This window comes from Anopheles maculipalpis, chromosome 3RL (assembly GCF_943734695.1).
Source record: "Anopheles maculipalpis chromosome 3RL, idAnoMacuDA_375_x, whole genome shotgun sequence".
Classification (NCBI taxonomy): Eukaryota; Metazoa; Arthropoda; class Insecta; order Diptera; family Culicidae; genus Anopheles; species Anopheles maculipalpis.
The window spans coordinates 44,137,025-44,160,096 of NC_064872.1; the positions used below are offsets into that span (position 1 = coordinate 44,137,025).

Here is a 23,072-nt window from a genome sequence, read left to right on the forward strand (position 1 = left end):
AATGACGTTTCCTAGGAAATCAGAACGAATAATCCACCTTAATTCGGTGTGAATTTAAAACTATGAAAGTATCCGACATTTTTCATCAGCCGATATGCTTGTCATTTTTCGAAGCATGTCGGATATTCTATCTGTTTATCCTTTTCCAATTTGGTCTCGCTCACTCGCAATCATAAACAGCAGGAAAAAGATTACTCAGTGCAGACTATGGGATTTGGTCAAAATTTACCTTCCCAATGACAGCAGTCATTTTGCCATTGTCAATAAAAAAACACACACAAAAAAGCCTCGATTACATTACGGCATCGCCGACGGAGTTGGTGTGTCAAGCTCGATTTGACAACCATTAATCGTGCGGACGAAAAAAATATGCACCCGAACCAATTTTACCAGTGTTTGCGGAAAGTGCAGAAGCTGATTATCCTATATTTTGGGTATCAATCGGTTCACGGGTGAGTGAGGAAGCACGAAAAACCTTCTCCATGCGTGAGTGCACATGTGTATGTGTGAATAAGAGTAAGAGTGTGTGTGTGTGTGTGCGTGTGGGCGCAAGGTTACCGCTAAAGAGATCGCGTGCAAGATTTCAGGATATAGCACACGCGCGCCTGATAAAGAAAGGGAGCGAAAATGTGCGGCACAATCGTGTGAAAAGGAAGTTAGAGTAAGGCTAGCAAAGCGCAAAGGAGAGATGCTACCACGGGCAGCATAATGCCGACCGAGATGGATTTTGTGTCGAAGCCCACGGAAAGGCCCACTCTGTGGACGAGCGAAACAGAGAGAGGTGCAAAAAGATTGGTTTGCCTGGTACGTGCGATGTAGGTGAGACGACGACGACGATCGGTGTGCGAGGTGCGACAAGCGAAGGAAAAAAGCGGCGGTGGCTCGAAAAAACGGTTCTGAAATTACATAAAACAGAATCGAGTTCAAATCGGTCGTGTGCCGTAAAAAAGGTACATTTTCGACGTTCAAGTAGTGTGTCGGTCCGCGGGTGTGTGCGGAGAGTATGCGCGTGTGGGAAGAAAATCCATTACACGCGGTTGTGTGACACGGACGAAGGTGCGTATGGAGTTTTATTTTCACTGGCCAAAAGGAATAACCCATTCTGCAATAGTGGCCGTGTCGTAGGTAGATTGATTCAGTTGGAATTGTGTAGGAAAGTGGGTGCGAAGGGGTACATGCTCTACTCGACGGGTGAAATGCTAAACACGGAAGGATGTTCTGGAACAAAAAAAAAAAAAAAGGATGTATAAAAGTGTCGTAGCATGTGGTGCCACCCCAAAAAAGGATTCCTCCGATCTGCGATACCGATCGACGAACAGTAGTGAATGAAGTCGGCCGGGCTGGATGGCAGGCTCAACTATGGAAGAAAAGGACATGGTTCGATGTGGGAGTTGCCTGTGCTGCAATGTGGCCGAATCATTAGTAAAATAGCATTGGACCAACTTTTGGAAAAGAAATAGGCCATTGATACTATATTCTCTTGTAAGATGAAAAGCATCTGCATTCCCTTTGCGTGCGTGCGTGTGTGTGTGTGTGTGTATTTGTTCCAGTGCGTGTGTGCTCTTGAGTGCCTTGAAAGGCTTGGGTGGATCAGTGACTGGATACTTTGCCCTGGACCACTAAACAGGGGCAATCAATTCAGCAGCGGAAAATGCTAGCCATTTGGTTTTCCAAACGAAAGAGCCAAATGGTGTGTGTGTTTTTTTTCTTCTTCAACAAAGTGCGTTAAATTTGGTGGGCATAGGCATAGTGATATGTCGTCTACTGCCGCAAGCATCTTATGCGTATGATTATGTATGGCTCTGAGGTCCACATCGTAACGATTGAAAGAGAAAGATTTCTACGCGTAATGTATGGTGTATGGCAAAGGTGTAAAGGAGAAAAGGGATAGCAAGAGCAGAAAGAAGCAGGAGGGGAGAGTTAAAAAAGGGAGATCAAAAGAGCATGTGGATCAGAGTGTTCAGCACCGAAGAAAAAATCTAGATAAAACAGAGAACGGAAGAAAGAGAAATGAGAAAATGAATGAGAGAGAAAGAGAGCAAGCAAGAGAAGGAGAGAGAAATATTTTGCCTTCCTTTGATACTCCTTGCAGCAGGGAAAAATATATTACGGTTACGGAAGATCCGCGGAGTAGTTTTCATTTCGTGAGATAAACACTAACGCACCTAGCAGAAGGTTCACGCACAGTTCGTTACCCTATTGACAAAATTGCCTTGATAACCACTATTAAGGGTTTTTCCCAACACAAATTTGCCTTAGTAGTGCCTTAGTTGGCAGATTTACATAGATTTTTTCAATAGGGTATGATTACTAAGAACATCCAATACATGTGGTTTGTTGGTCGGCGTGCTTTTCTGCCTAGAAATCAATACTACTTTTGAATGTAAAACGGTCGATCGAGCGTGCTGCATTAATATAGTATTAGATTTCCAAATTGAAGAAAACGCGCATACATCTTTGAACGGTCGATTGTTCGATAATAGCACTTCGTCGAATTACCGGTATGCATTGCAGGGACATTTGAGCTCCAAATGACCATGCATGTGTAAATTACGTTACTTTACTAGTTTCTCCATGATGTACTGAAACATTTGAAATAATGAAAGAAGGAAAAAAACGGGTCCTCCTTCATAACATTTCTGGCAGCATAAATGTGGGACAACATTTTAAGCTCTTTGCAACATGAAATGAGAGAAAAGAAAAAGCAAGAGTGCTAGCAGTTATGTAGCACCCTAATTTCCTCTTCCCGGCATTCCTTGGCATGTGGAGTGTACGAATGGCCAGCGTGTGGTGCTATCGTCGTGGCTGGTCCATTTGTTCTTGCTCACATGCTTTACTACTACTCCGCATATCACCGTCACTGGCGAATGGCTTCTATAATTATTCGCGCTTTCCTTAGTATCCCGGCTCGCTGCTGTAATGTAGTTTGTAAAAATCACGCAACGAATTTCGATAAACAACGTAACGTGCGTGTGCGAACGCGTTCGTATGTCATGTCGTGCGTGACTCCGGATGAACTTACTGAAAAAAAAACTCCCCATCCCCACCATCGTCTTCCGGTCCTGCGCTGCATTCCCGTGCAGAACAAAGTTATTGTTTGAAAACGTCAAGGGATTGGTCTTGGTCGTGGTATTTTGACCCGCTCAAGCATAGGTTAATATCACGTGCTAGTTAGGACATGGGATAGGCACATTTAGATATTGACATTGAGCGCGTATTTGATAGTGTACGATGTGTGTCGCGTCCCCTGCTATGCAGGAATATCCCAGACACGGTTTTTTAGTAAGCATGAGCCATTTTCCATTGACGATTTTGCACTTGAAGTCCTCGAAAAATCCTAAACGGTTTGAAACAATGGCAGTCTGTTCATGTTGCAAATTGTGGTAACGTTTAACTTGTTCCTCTGCCTTATCTATTCCGGTTTTATATTTGCACTTCTCAACATTTCATCAAAACTGACATGAAGATTTTTCAAAAAGAAGGGGTAGAATATTTTTTCTCATCATCTCCGCGTCTTCGTGACAATCAAAGTAGGCAGATCGATTCTTGACGTAGAATTGGATGTTTAATATTAAGTAAAATAAGAAACTTTTTCTGAATAGTTGAACTGACGAAGCAGTATTGATGCATTAAAATTATTTACATTGTTTTCTACGCGTAATCAGGTGAATTCGTCCCGAGGTGTGATGTGTGTTGGTGAGCGAGCGAAGTGAAGATAAGGCAAGTGTTTGCACAACATCTGCTGCTGCTGCTGCATGTGAGAGCATTCAGAAGTGTATGTGTGTTGGTGTGTGGCGTGAATAAAGTGATAAGAAATCTGTGGCCCTTGACGGGAAGATGTGAATCACGAGTTAATTGTGTGCGCTAGAGTGGTTCTTGTGGTTTTCGGCTATAAAATACACGAGGCAACTAAAACCGACCGGCTTCGGTACCCCTGACAACCCTTTTCTCTGCAGTCTCATCCTTTTGCTGTCCAGTTATCGTATGAGCACCGTGAGATACCCGCCGACGTCGACGACAACATAGGCTGCATAAAACGTGTGTGAGCGCGGAAGGTTACCCTGAATAGTGTTCCCTGTGTGTTTGCGATTGTTCCATACTAGTGTGTATGTGTATATTATAGGCTGTCGGTAGTTGCTATTTCCTGCCTCAAAACGGATCATCCTCGCAAACGGGGCAGCCCTCCTTCATCGGTCACCGACGATTCCTCGTCCTCGTTACTCTTGTCAGCGTCTGCCGGGGGCCGCGGGGGAGGAGGTGGTAGTGGAGGAGGAGCTGGTGGTGGAGGTGGCGGAAGTGGTGTTGGTGGTGCTGGTCGAGCAAGTGGCAGCACTGCCGGTACAGCGAGCGGTGGAGCAGCAGTTTCGGAAGGTGGTAGAGGCAGAAGCAAGGGCAGAAAAGGAAGTGTAGCCGCTGGAGGAGGCGGAGGAGGTGGAGGAGTTGGTGGTGCTGGTGGCAGTGTAGTGGGAGGAGGTGGTGACGCAGATCGGAGCAGTGGTGGCGGTAGTTCGGCGGCCAGCCATCGGCATCAATCCGGATACCCTCGTCACCAACAGCAAACGGCAACGGCGGGCATAAACCCGGCAACGGCGACTACCACGACTACGACGGGCTCATCATATGAGAAGACCAATAACATGGCTTCATCAAATCACCGCGGTATACAGATTGGTTCCGCCTGGTTTCAACGCAAGATCAACCTACGGCCACAGCACCGTGGTATACACCTGGTGACGGAGGAGATCCTACGGCAAATGCCAGAGCTGGGTCAATTTTCTGTCGGATTATGTCACGTTCAAAGTAAGTATGTGCACTTCAATAATTGTTGTAGCTATTTGGGGTGGAATGTAATTGTGTCCGCTGCAATAGCGATGTGGCACATCTGCACAATATTCTAGACGCAGCAGGCGATTACAGTAGCGTACGAGGTTGTTAAAGAATCACCAACAACCGACGACGTTTAGTATTCTAGAAGCAAGTGTTGAATTCTGAACATAAAGTAGAGAAGAGCTGTAAGAGCTAAACGTTCTACAAAATATATATTTGATGATTTCAGAGCACAGGGAACAATTTCTGTGCGTATACTATTATTTTTCAATTACTAAACTTCATCATTACTCATTAATCCTACACCACCAAACGTTGTGCTTCAGTTATTTGTAGCGTTATCAAGATTTATTTTGAAGATTTGTTCGTACTGTGTAACTTATTCCTGAGTGCAGAAGTTATTCCATTTTTTCAGGAACGGAACGAACCTGTTACGGTTTAAAGCTTATTCAATAAATAATGAAAACAGTCACATTGTCTGTCTGTGGAGGGATTGGCCGCGGGGGGCTCAGAGCTGGTAAGGGACCCGAATCCTCAAAGAACACACTTTTGATTTTGATAATGATAGGGTCCGATATCCATTCCGCCAATAATCTTCAAACTGATTGATCCACTCCCACTTCTTCTACTTTTGCTTGGTTTACTGAACTAATTTATAACAGGTAGTTAGATGGTCAGTCCTAACCCTGGAGGAACGGTCCTGATTGGATTGAGGGATTGAGCGCCCCGGTCCTGTCGCGTGAAGACCGGCACCTCTGCCACTATTGGGTCCAAAACTTCCTTTTCGCTCAGGGCCTCTGAAGGGCTAAATCTGCCACTGTGTGCAATTATTGTCAGTCTAGTCTTCTCGTTTACAAAACAATATTGTGCTTTAAGGACCTTACTTGCTTAGCGAGGACCGCAAGATCCAAAAAAAAAAAAAACGTTTCATTTGATTTCTTCTTCTTGGCTTAACAACCTTCTAGGTGAGATGTCAAGCATTACAAAATGTATTTAATTTATTCCATATGGTGTATAAAGCAGTCTGAACATTCTGACTACGTGGTGACGGTCCAGAGGGAATTCGATACCCGTTTTTGTCGTGTAAATGCCATCCCCGGGATCACCGAGCCGCCCCAGTCAATGATCGATAATATATGAGAATTAGTGGAAGGCATCTTTTGTTAATAATATTATATTAACTGTATGCGTCATAGCGATCCAAGAGACAGCGATCCAAGAGCGATTTTATTCCACTTCTATTGGAAGATTGTATGACACTGCATATTCATCTTGCATAATATCATATGACACCTCGTTTCTTTTCGTGATATTCTTGAACGATGTCATACGTGTGTTTCCTCCTGATAGTCACCTGCTTTACGCTGATGAAGCTAAATTGTACCTTCCGATACGCAACCATGAAGAGCAGTTGCATCTCCAGAATGCTCTCGACACTACCCTTGTCCGTAAAAGCTGCTTCAGAGATCTAGGAGTACTTTTTGACGATAAGTTGAGCTTCCATGACCAGCTAGAGCACATTGTCGCTAAGGGCAATCAGCTAGTTGGCATTTTGAAGAAGCTTGCGCGTGAGCTTACCGACCCAATTGCCGTTAAGATGCTGTACTGCTCCTTAGTTCGGTCTGTGGTGGAATACTCATCCATGGTGTAGTGGCCTATATCGGCACTCTCGTTGGCTCGCCTGAAATCCATCCAGCGGAAATTTACACGGTTTGCGCTGCGTGGCTGGAGTGTCCAGGTGGACTACAATGGACGTTGCGCGTTACTTGTCCTGAAGTCTACCTGACTACATGCTAGATCACTTTTTGGAGGTAAGGGAACGTCGTACTCGTTTTGGCACCTCTGATCCGTTCCTCGTCATGTACCGCGAATTAGACGCCGTGTGTGATTGTTTTTAACCAGACCTGTCACCCATTAATGGGCCCATTACTGTGAGGCCCATTACTTGTTGAATGCAAATATGTAAGGGTTAACTGTAAATGTGAAACGCTAAAAAAATCGCTTCAAAGGGGCCACATTTTTTTCTTCTTATTCTTCTTCTTGTCATGCTCAGGATTGAGCACGTCGTGTTGACATGGCCAGGTCTCCAATCAGTTTTCAGGAAATTCGGTCTAGGGCTGCAGTCCTCCATCCACGACTGCATCCGATCTCCGACAGGTTAGACTCCACTTGATCCAGCTAACGAGCTCGCTGTGCTCCTCTACGCTTCGTGCCGAACGGGTCGCTGACGAGCACCTTATTGGTGGGGTATGAGTCCGGCGTCCTCATCACGTGCCCCAGCAAACGTGGTGAGGACATGCCAGTTAGCTCGTGGTTCATTCTCCTTCACCACACGCCCTGCACCCGCCGTTCGAAAATGGCGAGTGCATTGGCGTCCTCCGTCAGCATAGTCCAAGACTCGTACCTGCAGAGGACTACCGGACGTATCAAGGTGCGGTAAATCGTGCATTTCGTGAGTTGTTGGAGTCTTCTGGATCTTAGGAGTTTGTGGAGTCCGTAGAAGGCACGATTCCCCTGAACAATGCACCTTCGGATTTCGCTGCTTACGTTCTTGTCCGAAGTTACGATCGTACCGAGGTAGCAGGACTCCTCTACCACCTCGAGATCGTCGCCGTCAACTGATACTCTACTTCCGAGTCGGGCTCTATCACGGTCAGTGCCTCCGGCAAGCAGGTATTTTGTCTTCGTCGCATTGATGCTCAATCCAATTCTATTGGCCTCGTGTTTCAGACGGGTGTACGCCTCGCACACCGTTCAGTTGTCCGTCCGAAGATGTCGATGTCATCCACCAAGCCAAGGAATTGGAGAGATCGGGTGAAAATCGTGCCCCGGATGTTAAAGCCTGCGCTTCGCATAACACCCTGCAGAGCGATGTTGAGCAACAAACAGGAGAGTCCGTCACCTTGCCTCAGACCCCGGTGAGACTCGAACGATTACGACAGCAAGGTCGAAACTCTCGTCTTGCACTGCATCCCCCCGTCAAGGTGGCCACATATGGTCCGTTGAATTCAATACAATAAAATAACAAATAACAGCCATGGTCAAGGGCCGGTCGGAAGGCAGCAGTTTTGTAATGTACTTCTTCAATATAGGAATTACATCCATTGTGTTCCAGATCCAGTTTAGTTTTCATTGCCATCTTTTATCATTACAGCCCAGGCGTTCTACCAGAATAAAATAAGAAGATCTTTTTTAACGCATACCTTACTGAAATACCTATTAACAATTTTAACACACCGACCCTCTTAATGAATAGTTTTGATAATGGTGTACAACATGATCCAGCTGAGAAATTGATTCGCTAAAAATACCTTACGTTTGCTATTATGCGCATATTTTTGAAATCGCGTTGCATGTTTCCTTTAAGAAGGCATATTTATGCAAAAAAATATGTTATACGAAACCGTTAGAAATAACGCTGCACCAAACAGCGTGTGTTAAGAATCAGACATCGCGAAACTGTAGCAAATTGCGGCATGAGCACTGCTCGCTTCTCTTCCTTTTTGGTTGAGTGCAGCTCATCTCTTTTCCCCTTCGATAATGATACGGCACACATCGTGGGCCTAGTACGTAGCCGGATATGGCTAATTGCAAATTGTGCAGATAATTAAAACCGATAAACAGCAAACTATTTGAAATATGTCTTGATTACTTATTTAGCTTCACATCCGTTGTCGAAGGTATGCTGAAAGTAGACGTTTGAACGATTTTCTTACCTACGAAGAATGGCACTTCACACCGTGCGAAGGAAATCGTTTTTCACTCGGACCCCAGATATATCGTCCACGAGGCGCACCGTGAAGCGTGTGGCACTTTTGCAATGCTTCGGTACATTGGGCCCTCTCGAAACTGCACTTTGTTGCATTGGTGGACGTGCATTGCTTGGTAGCATGGGCCGCTTTGCTTTGCTTTCGCCGGACAGATTGCGAGAGTAGCCATTCGTATCCGATTCAAATGGTGATAGGTTTAATGGTTGACATTTCCTTCAACGGTCTCCAGGCTGGTTGGTACGGTCCGGTTACGGTTGCGTGACCGAGTGTCATCGTCATGTTTGCCATACTGCCGTGTTCCGTGTGGCTACCCGAAGACGCGCATCCGTAACCCTGTTGGTGAGCTAATTTTGAATTATTTACCGACTTTTTGCGGTGTACGCTTAACGAGGAATGACGATGCAACTTGCGATGGTAGCAAACATGAATGTAGGCAACGAAAGTAGGAAACGCAACGTTTGTCGCTTCACGACAGCAGAGCGACCGTGCAAGTTATGTGGTGAACGTATTAGCAGCTGATTGATTTTATTTTTCTGATGAATACAACTTACACTATTTTGCAATTTGCCAAAGTCGTTTAACGTATTATCCATGGTTTAAGTGTTGTAGTAAAAGAGTATACGTTTTTTTACTGTAATTGTACATTATTTATGCTGGTTGTTGTGTGTTGCACATTTGAATACCTCCAAAACTTCACTCATATAGGGAAAAAAGTCATCAATGATGTTAGCCTTTGCATATATTTACACATGTTCTGATTTTAACATGTTCTTTCAGGCGATCTTCCAATTGTCTTTATCGATTATTTGTCAACATATTTTTACAGCGTGCTTCCTTGATTTAGATCAGTCGTGACCTAAACAGGCATTCTATTATTTCATCTTATTTCTTCTGCATTTTTTTATTTCGCAACGCTTTCACGATTAAGGCAGTTCAGTTGATATTGTAATTGAAGCGGTTACGTAGGCTGCTATTTATATGTCTGGCCTAATAAGGAAAATGCAATTATTTATCATGAAATATTGTCAAATATACACTTTTGCGTGCGTTCAAACTAATTATCGAAGCATTGTTTCCACACTGATGGAGATACCTCCAAAACGTGGTTTTTCAAACGCTTGAAGCATCTTCTGGGGACAAATATCGTTGATCACGCATTTTTTTCTTGATGTGCGCGAATGAAAAGAAGTCATTGAATGCCAAGTTAGGCCTACAGGGCGGATGACCCATCAATTCGACGTTTTTACCGCGATCAAATAAGCGATGGTTTGAGCCGATGTGTGAGAGCTCGCATTGCCTGTCATGGAGAAGAACGATCGGTCTTCTGTTGTTCATTTTTCGAATTTTTCCGAAGACTTTTGGCAGACAAATTGTGGTGTACCATTCAGAACGATCTTTGACGATCTTATTAACATCTTTTGAAGCACCGTGATCGAATTTTTTCAAAAGAAAATCTGGCACCAATCGACACGAGCCTTTTTTGAGCGTTTGTCAACATGTACGGGATCCAACGACAACAACACTTTATTACGGTCAGGTGTTTGTGCAAAATAGTGTTTATGCTGGTGGAAGAAATGCTCAATGATGCCTTTATCTTGCCATATGTCACATGCCGATCTTGTGCAATTAGATCTTTAACGGCATCAATGTTCTTAGGCACAACGGCCGTTTTTACACGACCTTATCGAAATTCGTCATTGAGCGAGCGTCGGTCACGATTAAATTTATTATTATTGCACAAAGATTTGTGTTTTTAAAGCAGTTTTGACTTGATAGTTAACGGGATAAATCAATTTTCTTGGCGAAACTGATTTGTCCAAATCAATGTAAACATCACAAATGATGGTCGTACATCAAAACGTTGTGAATGCTGCAAAATGTCAAACTTTCGAATAAACATATCATATTGCATCTGGCAACACTTCTTGTGGCCTAGGCCAGAAATATATGTAGCAGCCCACGTAATCTATGAAGCCGGTCCAAAAGCCGGCTTATGGGAGGGGCTGCTCAAGCAGGAATGACACTATTTTTTTTATAAAATACGTGCAAAATGATAGATTTTTTAAAAAAACATTAAAGTAATTGAATTACCTTTAATACTTTTTTCACTTTATCTATATTCAGTTTTTTTTTAAATCATTCTTTGTGCCCAAAGGCGTTAATGATCAAACGATTTCTCCTTTTTATAATTGTTAACTATTAATAAATATAAAAGAAAAAAATGCATGTATACAAAACATTTATCACAAATGCAATTATGAAAGACACTGTCTTATGCATGCTTTTGCGAAATTCCATAATAAAGGATATGTACAATCTCCCATACAGCTATAAAAAAATCAATGATTTACATCAGTGAATGTCAAATTCATTTCGGCACACTCCTGAATTGAAAGCATCCATTTGTTTTTAGTCAAAAGACCCTGGAATGGATGTAAGTTGTTGTTTTAATCTTGTATCTATATTTTGTTCCCTATAATTTTAGTGCTCGCCATTTCTTTGCGGCTTGCAACACCGTACACCGTACGATGTGTGCCGTGTTTTGGTGAAACGCTTCGCAAGCGTTTGAAGTATAGCGATCGATACGAATCGATAGCCTAGAGTGATCACTTGGAAAACAAACCTTTCTATATAGGTGTGGTTGAACGGGAATGTTAGGTAGAAATTGAAAACTATAATTCTACAAATTTCTTGGAATATTAATTTCGCATTGATAATACGGCGCAAGTCGTCATATTGAAAATTATTTTAAAGAAAAATTTATTTCATAGGATATTAATCCTGTTCAACCACTTCTAGTACGCTCTTTGCGCATGTAAAACCTTGTCCGAAGTATCCTTATACTCTACAGGGTGTTCGATATATTCGAATACACTTTAAAAACGAGCTCGAACAATGTAAACATAAAATATAATTTTTTGACTATTTTTCTTCGTGAATCCATGTTTATTTACTATGTATCTTTTTGGCGTATTAGGTGAGAGCATCCCCCACTTTATACTTTATCTCGAGCTTAAGACGTTTCTCAAACGAATTGCAAGCTGCACGCACCTATTCCATCGGCATTTCGTCCCAGATCTTGGAAATAACGTTCTTGAATTGGTCGACTGTGTTCTCTTTATACTCGCTTTGCTTGGCCAGCATGTATGACCATACATAGTAATCAAGGGGATTGAGATACGGGGAACATACTGGAAAATGTAAGGATCCTTCCCGAAGAGATCCTGAAGTGTCGGATTCACAACCTTCTTCAGAACCTCAGTTTTGCAGTACGCACCTTTTTTTTACGATTTTCTCAATAAAAACAAGTAGTAGCTTCCCACGCCTGGATACGGAAAACCATCACCTACGCGGCATTCTGGAGCCGTGAAATGTTTATTTGGGACGGGGGGATGCTGGCCAACATCGGCACCCACAGTCGATTATTTTGGCCATTGTGCGGCTGTTCCAAAACGATGAGTTTCTCATTGGAAAACACGAAAACCTTACATGCGGGCCGCGAAAGTATTAATTTGCATCTGTCCAGCCTCTTCTTCTTTGCAGCCTCCGTTACTCCAAGTATTTTACGTTTCTTGTACGGCTTGTACCCTACGGCCCTTCGTCATAATAGTGTGAGTCGTCCCGATTGACACATTCAGGTCAGGAGTGGTCTCTCGGATCGAGCGGGTCATTTTTCGACGGATCCGCTCCATCACCACCTTGAAGACTGCTGGCGTCCTCGCCGAAAGCGGCCGCCCGGATCTTGTACGGTCATTGGTAGAATCCGTCTCCCGGTACCGACGGATGGTAGTATAAATGAAATTCCGCTTCATCCCGTGAGATTTCAACCGCCGGAATATATCGCCGGGCTGCTCACCTCCCACAAACAATTTTACTACAAGATCGCGGCACTCTTTCATCGTGCACAGTGTTCACAAACTAAGTGACAGTCGACACCACATGCAACGGTTAGCCTATACATGATACTAAATCTGACACCAATATTAATACACAGAATACACAGAGTGCAGAACTAAAAATCGATGAAAAGTTGTATTCGAATTTATTGAACACCCTGTAAATCGAATGGTCGTACAATCTAAAGCGGCTTAAGACTAAAAGGGGTCTGTCCCCCCAGTACTTGGGTGGCAATTCCACCCAGACCCTTGCCCGGTAGTGACCTACGTGGTATCAATAAATAAGCCTAGTAACTTATTAGATGGCCGCCGGGTATGATCTCGGAGTTTGTTAAGTCAAAAAGAGAAAGAACAAAACTCAACAGTCGAACTTGTAGTAGTTACAGTGTACAGTGAAGTCGAATCTACTAGCTCCGGATGACTGTTTGCGTGTGTTGTTTGAATGGTACCTTACACAATGTTTTAGGACCATTAGCAAAGCGGAAACAGAGGTAATACGTAAGGCTGAATTTCTAGACGTGTACCTCCTTAGGACGGCACACGAAGACTTTTTACCTTGAATATCAATAGCAATAGTAATGTATCTTATCAATATGTAAATGTCATCATGTTGGCCTGCTCTTTTAAAGAGCACGTCGTCGTGACATGGCCCGGTCAACAATAGATCTCCAGGAAACTTGATCCCTGGCTGCAGCTTCCCATGATCTGGCGTCCTCATAACAGTCTGGTATCCTCATAACAATCCCCAGCCATCGTATCCTGCCGGTCTTTGCTACCGTCAGGATGTCCGGTTCTCCGTATAGCTCAGTAAGCTCGTGGTTCATCCTTCTCCTCCACATTCCATGCTCGAACACACCGCCATCGATGGTCCAGTGAAAGCGACACTCAAACATGTCAAGAGCGTTTGCATTCCCCGCTCGGATGGCCTAAGACTCGTGGCCATATAGGACCACCGGGCGAATCAGTGTGCGATATATCTCACATTTCCTGCGGTCTCGAAGTCTTCTGTATCTCAGCTGACGGTGAAGGCCATAGTAGGCACGATTCCCCTGCACAATGCGTCTCCGGATTTCGCTGCTGATATCGTTATCCGAAGTTACGACAGTCCAGAATAGTCTAGAGAAGATAGCAGAACTCCTCTACCACCTCGAGATTGTCGCCGTCGACTAACACGCTGCTTCCCACTCGGGCTCTATCACGATCAGAGCCTCCGGCAAGCAGATATTTCGTCTTAGTCGCATTGATCATCAATCCAATTCTTGCTGCTTCACGTTTCAGTCGGGTGTACGCCTCACACACCTTCGCTGTCGTCTTGCCAACGATGCCAATGTCATCCGCGAAGCCCAGAAATTGAAGAGACCGGTAGAGAGTCGTGCCACGGACGTTGTCTAGCCCCGCGCTTCGTATGACACCTTCCAAGGCTATATTGAACAGTAGACAGGAGAGTCCGTCCCCTTGCCTCAGACCCCTGTGAGATTCGAACTGCACCCCATTCATGGTGGCCTTTAGCAGCCGGATCAGCTTTCCAGGAAAGTGGTGCCGCTGCATTATGTTCCATAGCCGATTTAGATCAATTTGAAATCGTAGGCCGCCTTGAAGTCGATAAACAAGTAGTAATGCTTAGGGATCTGGCGCTCTTGGCACTTCTGGAGGATCTGCCGATGAGTGAAGATTTGGTCGGTGGTGGATTTGCCTCCAACAAACCCCGCTTGCTAGCTGCCGACGAAATCTATATGTAAATGTGATTATATGTTATTACATATGTTATTGAAGATATAACTTGAATTGGAATGAGGTAAAATTAAGCAAGAAGTCCAAAAATGTCTAATGATGTTTTTCAAAACTAATATCGAAAGTTGTTATATTCAAAACACTAACAGCATTTTATATGCCAATTGAACTGAAATACATAAATTTCAATAGAAATAACAAAAAAAAAAAATTCTGTAGAAAAGATAAAAGATCTTCATCCTCCCAACAGTTCGTAGACTTTCAAATCCGAGCTTCTCTTACGATCGAAAGCATTCAAGGTCTCGAGTGACTGAGGTAGGGTGACACGTAGGGGCGCACATGAATAAAAAATATTCCGCAGATATAAATCTAAATTATGAGAAAGGGAACGCAAACTTCTGTTTGTGTTCTTCTAAATCTTGCAATGGTACTGTGTTAGGTAAGGATATGCTTTGAGCCAACGTCGATTTTGGACAGCATAGGAGGGGGGTTGCCACATCTGTGTATCGTTTAATTTTTCACGCAACATTCCATCCCGAGGAGAAATAAACCGATAAAACTCACAAGCCCGCACATACATGTCAGTAAGAAAGGACCTTCCTGGACACATCGGAAAGGGTGGTTCAGCAATTATTACAGATAATAGATAACGATAACTCGATAGCACAGTTGTAGGCGGCATTTTTGTCTTCAAAAGTGAATTATATTATTTTTGATGTTGATGTTAAAGAATATTGTTCTTAAAGATTGCCAATTAATGCATGGAATGCATCAGAAATACACCTTAAACAAAATAATTATGACAGGTACATAAAAATGTGAAATCTTGTTGAAAGTTCGGTACATCAGTACGTACATTTTCATCTTTCGTCATATGCCCGATAGCCCGGAATCGATCGGCCAACCAAATGCCTGGGCGCGCGTACATTATTTTGGCCATGTATACGTAAATTTTTCATACATCAATAATAACGTCCAATTTCCGTCTCTCTTTTTCGCACCACTCGCTTGTGTTATCCTTCAAATGGGTTAGCCATGCCTTGAAACGCTCTAATTCAGGACACCACAATATCGACCACTCAACGTACGGCGTACTGTCAGATGTGTGCTGGTGGACCCCAGGGGAGGGGTTTCTACGGTGGTGTGGTGTGGTTGAAATGAAATAGTGCTTTTGGCAGTGAATATTGTTATTGAATAATACCTTTTCTATATGGCAAGACAGGTTCTGTACTGTGGTAGGGGCTGTGTGTATTCAAATATATGATGGCGACTAATGTTATATTGGTTTTTAGAAGCAGCTACCGATCAAAGCTTGTCTTTTATTGAAAACACAAGGACTGTGATATAGTACTGCATGAAGTTTCAGCAACTACATACTACATGAACACACTTTTTTAGCGCCGAGTCTTAAAATCATCCTCTGAACCTGTTTTATCCAACATCGAAACATGTGCATCAGAACAGCAGCAAATTAAATGTTTTAAAAGCATCTGTCTCACTGATTAAGGAAGAGTCTACCGCCATTCCCTAACCAGCATAAAACCAAAACCAAACGGCACAAAGCGTGAAAATGTACCGCATGGCAAATGGCACACGTTCCCGTTGGAAATGTGTTCAGAATGCTAGGAGCTTTCGTGCTAGAATTATCAATCTTGCAGGAAGTTGTAGCTGTAGTGACGGAACGAAACTTCAATAGGTCGTTCCCATTTATGCTGCAGCATGCTACTGGGTCAACGCCAATGCGAGGAAACGCCGAACGCGGTCAGATAGAACGAGAAACTGGCAAAATTTCGTGTCCATGACCTGACTAAAGTAATCGTAGCGCGGTGTATAGTGGCGTTGTGTGTTGTGTGTGTGTTCTGGTGCTACGTGTATATGTACGTTTGCAGTTTCACTCTCATGCATCGCTTGTTTACGCTGTGTTATGTTGTAATGATATTGCATGTTGCGAGCATACTCTGGAGTCTCCATTGGCGTATTTCTGGCGAGAATATCCTCGCTGCGGGGAGATCGCTTGGTTTAGCTCTCGGAAAACGTTGCAAAATTGCGGAGAGAAAAGACGGATGGAACATTTTACTAGGTGTGTTTGTATCTTTTGCTCTCGTATTTTTTTTTTTCATTTTTTCTCTACCTCCAGAAAACTGGAGACTGATGGAGCAAATTTTGTGTGACCCTCGTTTACCGGCGCGCAGTCTTCGAACACGCCGCCGTATCAAAAAGTCCAGTCACAATTAACTCATCAAACCAGCGGCGTGATGATACGCTCGCATGCTGAGCTGGGTAAATCATTTCATGCCGCCGCTACGTTCCCGAACAGTTTTCAATCTGGTTCGATAATTTACCTCGAAAATCTCCATGCTGTTGTTATCCAATAACATCCTGTCACGGAATGCTTCAATTAGTTCCCCGGTGTGATCATGGAGAGCAGCACAGGGAGAAAATGTGCGTTGGCCCCATAGGACGACGGGTTTGCTTACGCGCCAGAATGAGATGATGCTCCAGCGTGCGAAGATAGTGGAAACCTTCGGAGAACATGAGAGATGAATTGAGAAAAGCGTTGTTCTACTGAGGAGACGACGAGAGAAAACATGTAATTTTATTTATATGAGCTCTAAACGACCGAGAGAAGCATCTTCCCTCGTGAAACACAGAGCATGTGCTTGGGGTTTTTGTATGGCGAAAAAGAGATGGCGCAGATCTGGGGAAGAACTACTATATCCCTTTTCGGGCGCTATTTCAGCAAAGGTCTAAAGCCCATTAGCCGTACAATCACAAGATTCTCAGCACAAAATGGTTTTGTGGGGGGTATTTAGACGGTACGTTAGGGTATGGCGGGTGGTTGGTTGTGAGTGGCAGTTGTAGTGAGTTCGAACTTTGTCAAATTCTATCAGATCATACTGATAAGTTGTCTAAAATTGGTCCCACATGGTACAAGGTAGGTGCATCAATTGTTGTAGTGCCATCGATGGACTTGTGATGAAGTATTTTCTTATTTTTTCACATGTTTAACCTGGTCCTTTTCCCCGTAGTGAGGGCTGACTATCCAACTACGAGAAATTCAGCTAATTAAATTTCAATTCAGATCTTAAATACGGGAACAAACAGCATGTTCATAACATTTCCAAACGACATTAAAGAATGAACGTTCGAAACATTCAGCTTATTATAATATTAAATATTATTGCTGTTAAGGATATAATTATTGAAAATACCCAAAAAAATATGTGCAGTTTTATGTTTTTGGCAATTTTTATGAGTGTTGCATTTATCAGATAAGTGCAGCAACAATTTAGCAGATAAGTGCAGCAATTAGTACAAAACTAGCACAACATTGTTGGAACACACCTTTTGGAAGGAGAAAGAGGGCAAACGGGCAGCATGCGTCTGTCCTAGGCTTAGTCAACGGCCAGTAACAAACCAGCAAGTTAGAAGAACAAGCCTGAGCGTAGACAATTTTTTTTATTACACCCAAATAAAAAATACCTAATGAATTCTATGGTGTTTTCTGATAGGTACATTTGGCACACTTTTCTGCCAAATATTGGTTTTTCAAAATCCAAAATTTATATTATAAATTTATATTATTTATATTTATCCCAATTTACAGTTCCAGTTTCCGTTACTGACATCTTGCCTGTTGCACATCGATTGCTTATGCGTTCATTTCCACCTATTAAATGCCGCCACTATTGCTGAACAATGTGTGCGTTTAGTCGCAAAGAGTTTGTTTGATTGCAAGCGTGAATATCGGTGCGTTTTGCATGATGGACAACACACGCTGTGTGGCACATGCAGAATGTGTGGCTGCATTCATGTCGCAATAAACCGCATATCTGTGACACCAACCACCAGTGTGGCAGTGGCCACTTCCGCCGGGAGGAAGTAGTGAATTTTCCGCCCGTAAGTGAAACGACAGGCGAAATGCGTACAAAGCAAACGTGACGCGAAGGAGGAAATACACCGCTTGTCAGCCCTCCTAATTTCGAGGAAGAATCCCACGGTCGTCAGCAAGCAAAATGTATCTCTTTTGTGATACAGAAAGTTTGCCTAGGTAACGGTAGGCATTTGTAGAATGTAAAGAATCATGAATGAATGAAAAGCCCTCGCAGTGGCTTGAAGAAGAAGAAAGCGATGACAACGACAGAGGACGTAGAATCGGCATTGGCATCTTTGCATGGTTGGGGGGGGGGGGAGGAGGAGGGGGAGAATTTCCCGCTTTCCTGGGGGTGGATTCCCTCTATCCACGCAATTAACCACGCAAATGCCTTTAAGTGTGTGCGCGCTCGTGTTGGTCAAGTGAAAACGAGTGTATAGTAAACAACTTCCTTTCCCCCTTTTTGCGTTGTCGTTTTGTACGTTTACATTGTGTGTGTGTGTGTGTCTCTTTATTAAAATGCAGTCGTTTTTTTTCTCAACGTACATAATATCAGCTTGCAACAGTAACGCTTTCTCATCAACTTTATTAAAGTTTATATTTTTTATTGAAAGTAGAGATACATCCTACGTAGCATTTCTGCCCTGAACCATTTTTTTCCATACAATAGCTTCTAACAAAGGATCTTACAAAGGAATGAGCGTTCATATTGGAATAAAGTAAAAGAAGGTTCTTCAAAAAAATTATGCTAGTCACAGTGCCTTACTGCGCTGCGAGCGATAAATTGCTTTTTTCTTATTTTCACTAAGAGTTAGCTGTAATTGTTTTAAAATTGTAGCGGAATTCGAAGCCTGATGAATTAATTTATGTTTTTGATTGTTTTTCAATTTGTTGGGTCTTTAGTCGATTTACTACTGTGCCCGAAGAATAAAGTACCTTTGCGTTTTTTTTCTCAAATAGTTTTTTTATTAGGCCAAATGAAGCTCATCACCTTCAAATAATCCCCTTCCGATGCAATGCACCTTTTCCACCTCTTCTCCCACTCATCGAAGCAGGTGGAAAACGCGGAAGCTGGGATGTCCTTTAGTTCTGCCGTCGCTGCGGCTTCTATCTCCTCGTTAGTGTCAAAACGGTGTCCCCGAAGCGGCCATTCTAGCTTGTTGAACAGCCAGAAGTCGGCTGGGTCCAAATCGGGCAAATACGGCGGTTGCGGAACGATATGGGTGCCAGTTGTTGCGAAACACTCCCTTAAAATGACTGTACCAGGCAAGACTTCACCCACTTCAACCCCAAAACATTAAAATTACATGCAATCTTTGCTTACGGATAGATTTTCTTAAAAAAAAAATAATAAGCCTTCTATAAGTGCAAACCTTATCATCCTTTGAAGGTAATGAACATAGCTTGTTAAGATATTGCGTATACTTACTTTTATAAAAATGCTAACGAGCAAAATAAATTGAAGAAATAAGTATTGGTTTGTAGGCTTATCAGGCTTATAAGGTTTTAAAACAGGGATGTGACGCTTGAAGATTTGTGGAGAGGTTTTAATGTCGTCACTTAAATCTATACCGATCGATGGTTTAACAAAATTGTCTCAATTGAATTGAATTTCTTATCTGCCTCTACTTGATCAAATTGATCTGATTCAAAGACAGTTACAGCGATATAGAGTCGTAATATCGTCTCAAATATTCAAAGCAACCAAATAGTTGATAACTTGTCAAAGTGCATGAACATAATGGCGGCTCTAAAGAATTTTTCCAAGCGGCAAATTGGCACAACATTATTTGTGTTCTGAATTTGTGTTCTGAATGTTGAATTCTAAATCCCATATATGGTAAGGAAATGGATGGAGCCGTTTCTTATGCAAATCTATTAATCGTCATGACCGGTGCATCATAACAAAACGGACATACACACGCAATGTTGCAGCAATAGGGAAACCAAGGAGGACATGCAAAAAAGGTTGTTTTTTGATTGCTCACGAAGCTCAGTAGGCACGAAACGTTTCCGCTTTAAAGTGAGGCCGGAAATATTGTGATAGTGCACAATAAAGTTGTAACATTACAACAAACACCCAAGTTTATCACAGCTCTAACATATGCTTGCCGCGCCATTCAGCTGTGAGGTTAAATTGAATTAAATTGTGATATAACAGTGTACTGTAAAATATTATTTGTAATGCCCTGAATGTATCTAGCGTCTTTGTCTTATTCTATTTTTTTTGGCTTAACGACGTACTAAGTCAGACAGGCAATTGAATGGCTTACTATACTTTTGTTGATAATTGCATAGTGGTTCCATTATGTTAACTACAGGAAAACGGTCCAGATGATGTTTGAACGCCGATCGTGCCGTGTGAAGATCGGTGCCTCTACCACTGGTTGTTTTTTTTCAGCGGAGGTTATTGTGTGTTCTTAGAAAATATTTGAATGTTTTTTATTTTAATTTATTTTCTTAAACAGCTACCAGACACCCCAAAAATGAATCGTTTTGTTTAACGTTAATGGGTACTCTTTTAAAATATATGTGTGTATTTTACTTTATTTTATTTCTTCAAGTCTGGATACATAGTGCGGTGGAGAAGAAAAAATTACTCTGACGGTCGTCATGTGGTGGAAAAGAAGAATTGTATTCACGGTCGCCATGTGGTGGGGAAGAAGAATTTCGGACTTATAATCGCAACGAGAACAGAACAACGTGATTGCTAGCTGTGCGGACCAATATATTTCTTTTATCTGACTGTCCAGACAGTCTGAAGATTCTAGATGAGAATCTTCCTTACTGGAACGTTGGAGACATCGAGGCCTTACCTTTGGTAGGGGGACTCTCGATGCTCATCGGCGGAGCAAGTCGGCCAGGCGACTATGGATGTTCAGAAGGGATATCCCTTACAGGCAATGTGGAGGTTTGAGGCCTTACCTTGGGTAGGGGGACACTCAAACCTCTAGAAAGATTTGAACGCAAGGTTTAGCTTGTTGTACCTTCTCTCTTTCCATCTCTGTCTACGTAGAAGGCCTCCTAGACCGCTTTATTTATACCTAATTCTTACAGTAGTTTTTGCTCGTTTTTGTAACCAAGATTGTTTCTTAGTGGTTGTTCTTTTTGCTATTGCATTTTGTACAAAAATATTTACATAAGCATAAGTGCTACGTAACGCTTGTTGTATGCGAGATACTGTATACTCTGGTGAGATGTTTAGCAGATATGCTACAATACAAATGAACATTTGCTTATTTTGTTGATGATTTTGAAACTAAGTTTGTCTTCATTTAATTAATGAAGACAAACAATGTTTCGACATTTGATGATGATGATTACGTTTTTGATGATGATTTGCGTGTTTGGTTTTAAATGAATATTAAATTTGCTGACAATCGTCGCGCCTTCTCGCGCCAATATACAGTGGGAAAGAAACTGTTGAAATAATGGAAGGAAGAACGCAAATTGTACATCACAGATAGAAAACTAAGGAATATATAATTGATCAGTTTTTATGTTGTTTATATTTGTAGTTAATTTTTTCCCCATCTTTCATTTCCATTCCAGTCCTGCACACATCCGCCAGTTTAGCATTAAATGAAAGCTGGGATCCAGATGTACGGTAAGTGATGGCAAACATTATTTAGTACGTAAGGAGGAAAAACAAATGTTTTAACTATCGTAGCCTTAAATGCAAATTTAATACCTGGATTTGTTTTCTCCATCTTACAAAGCAAAACATTTGCTAGCTCTTGGCTTTGACATTGGCATTTCGCTGCTTCAGCTGTTAGATGTGTTGACAGACATTTAATGTGTCAATTTTATATTTTTAGGGACGATATGGAAATGATGTTGAATAAAATAGTGCCCGAAGGCCTACAGTACAGGCATTCATGCGAAGGTCCAGATGATATGGTAGATATTGTTTCGTTACTATCGTACTTGCGTATTTATCCATACAAACCTAATAATGCTCTGCAATTGTTTATCCATATATTGTAGCCTGCTCACGTAAAAGCCTGCTTCCTCGGAAGTTCACTGACAATCCCAATCACCGACGGCAAATTGTCACTCGGTACGTGGCAGGGTGTTTGGCTGTGCGAACATCGGGACCACGCAGGCTCCCGGAAGCTGGTGATAACGCTCTCCGGTTGTCCGCGCGATTCTGCCCGAAGTCCCCTTTCGCCCGTGTCACCAATTGCCTCCACTTCCAGTTAGGGACGGCCGCGCTCTGCTCGCGATAGTCGGTAATCGTGGGTTAGAGCGGCTTTCTGCTGTAAGGTCAACAATTCTTCAACTACAACAACAAAAGCAACAACAACATCAACAGCAATTTTAACCAAAACAACAACAACAGCAACCACAACAAGAAATACTACTAATGCTACCAATAATGCTACTACTACTACTACTACCATTATTAAACTAAATAATAATGCTACTTACGACACTACTTTTACTACTACAACAACTACAACTACTACTATCACTACTTCTAAAGCTATAACGGTATCAAATTGTAACGATTGCGAATCTGTTTGAAAAGTGTTGAAAAGACGAAAAAGCAATTCCGGTATGAAGGTGGAAAGAGGAAAAACCCTTTAACGGCTAGCAACATAATTAACAAAATAAAGTAAAAACTATTCAGCACACCATCAAACACACCTTCGCTAATCGCTTTTCGTCGGAGAATAAGCGGACGAAACAGCAACATGCCATGTTCAGTAGGTTGATGAACCAAATGTGTGAGCCAGTTGTGCAGTTGTGGAAATAAATGAAATTGGGAACGAGATATGGCAGTAAATGCAAATAGAATATCTAACATACGAACTAAACCACAGCACACACCGTTGTTGTGTGGTGCGTAGTGGCAACAATGCAGCTGGAGCTAAATTCAATTGTTAAAGCAGTTTTAGAAGCGTTACAAATGAACAAAACAAAACGAAACCTCCCGATGCCGTCACTTTGAAACATTGCTACTACCATTGC

The 23,072-nt window shown here is 42.4% G+C and overlaps 4 protein-coding genes across 4 annotated transcripts in view; 3 read left to right on the forward strand and 1 right to left on the reverse strand.

Moving 5' to 3' along the window:
* The window catches only part of LOC126564714 (cytochrome b5-related protein-like), a 253,063-nt gene that overhangs the window by 81,437 nt on the left and 148,554 nt on the right, over nucleotides 1–23,072 (reverse strand). The gene's annotated exons all lie outside the window — the stretch shown is intronic.
* The window catches only part of LOC126564519 (BUB3-interacting and GLEBS motif-containing protein ZNF207), a 157,221-nt gene that overhangs the window by 72,829 nt on the left and 61,320 nt on the right, over nucleotides 1–23,072 (forward strand). The window lies entirely within an intron of this gene.
* On the forward strand, nucleotides 370–4,624 carry LOC126560650 (uncharacterized). Its single transcript, XM_050216609.1, has 3 exons — nucleotides 370–452; nucleotides 4,124–4,503; nucleotides 4,557–4,624. Exons 1-3 carry the CDS (start codon nucleotides 370–372, stop codon nucleotides 4,622–4,624), a joined length of 531 nt encoding a protein of 176 aa, XP_050072566.1.
* LOC126565501 (UPF0047 protein YjbQ) lies at nucleotides 4,368–22,536 on the forward strand. The gene is made up of 4 exons (XM_050222683.1): nucleotides 4,368–4,800; nucleotides 21,651–21,705; nucleotides 21,917–21,998; nucleotides 22,086–22,536. Exons 1-4 carry the CDS (start codon nucleotides 4,638–4,640, stop codon nucleotides 22,299–22,301), a joined length of 516 nt encoding a protein of 171 aa, XP_050078640.1. The 5' UTR covers nucleotides 4,368–4,637; the 3' UTR covers nucleotides 22,302–22,536.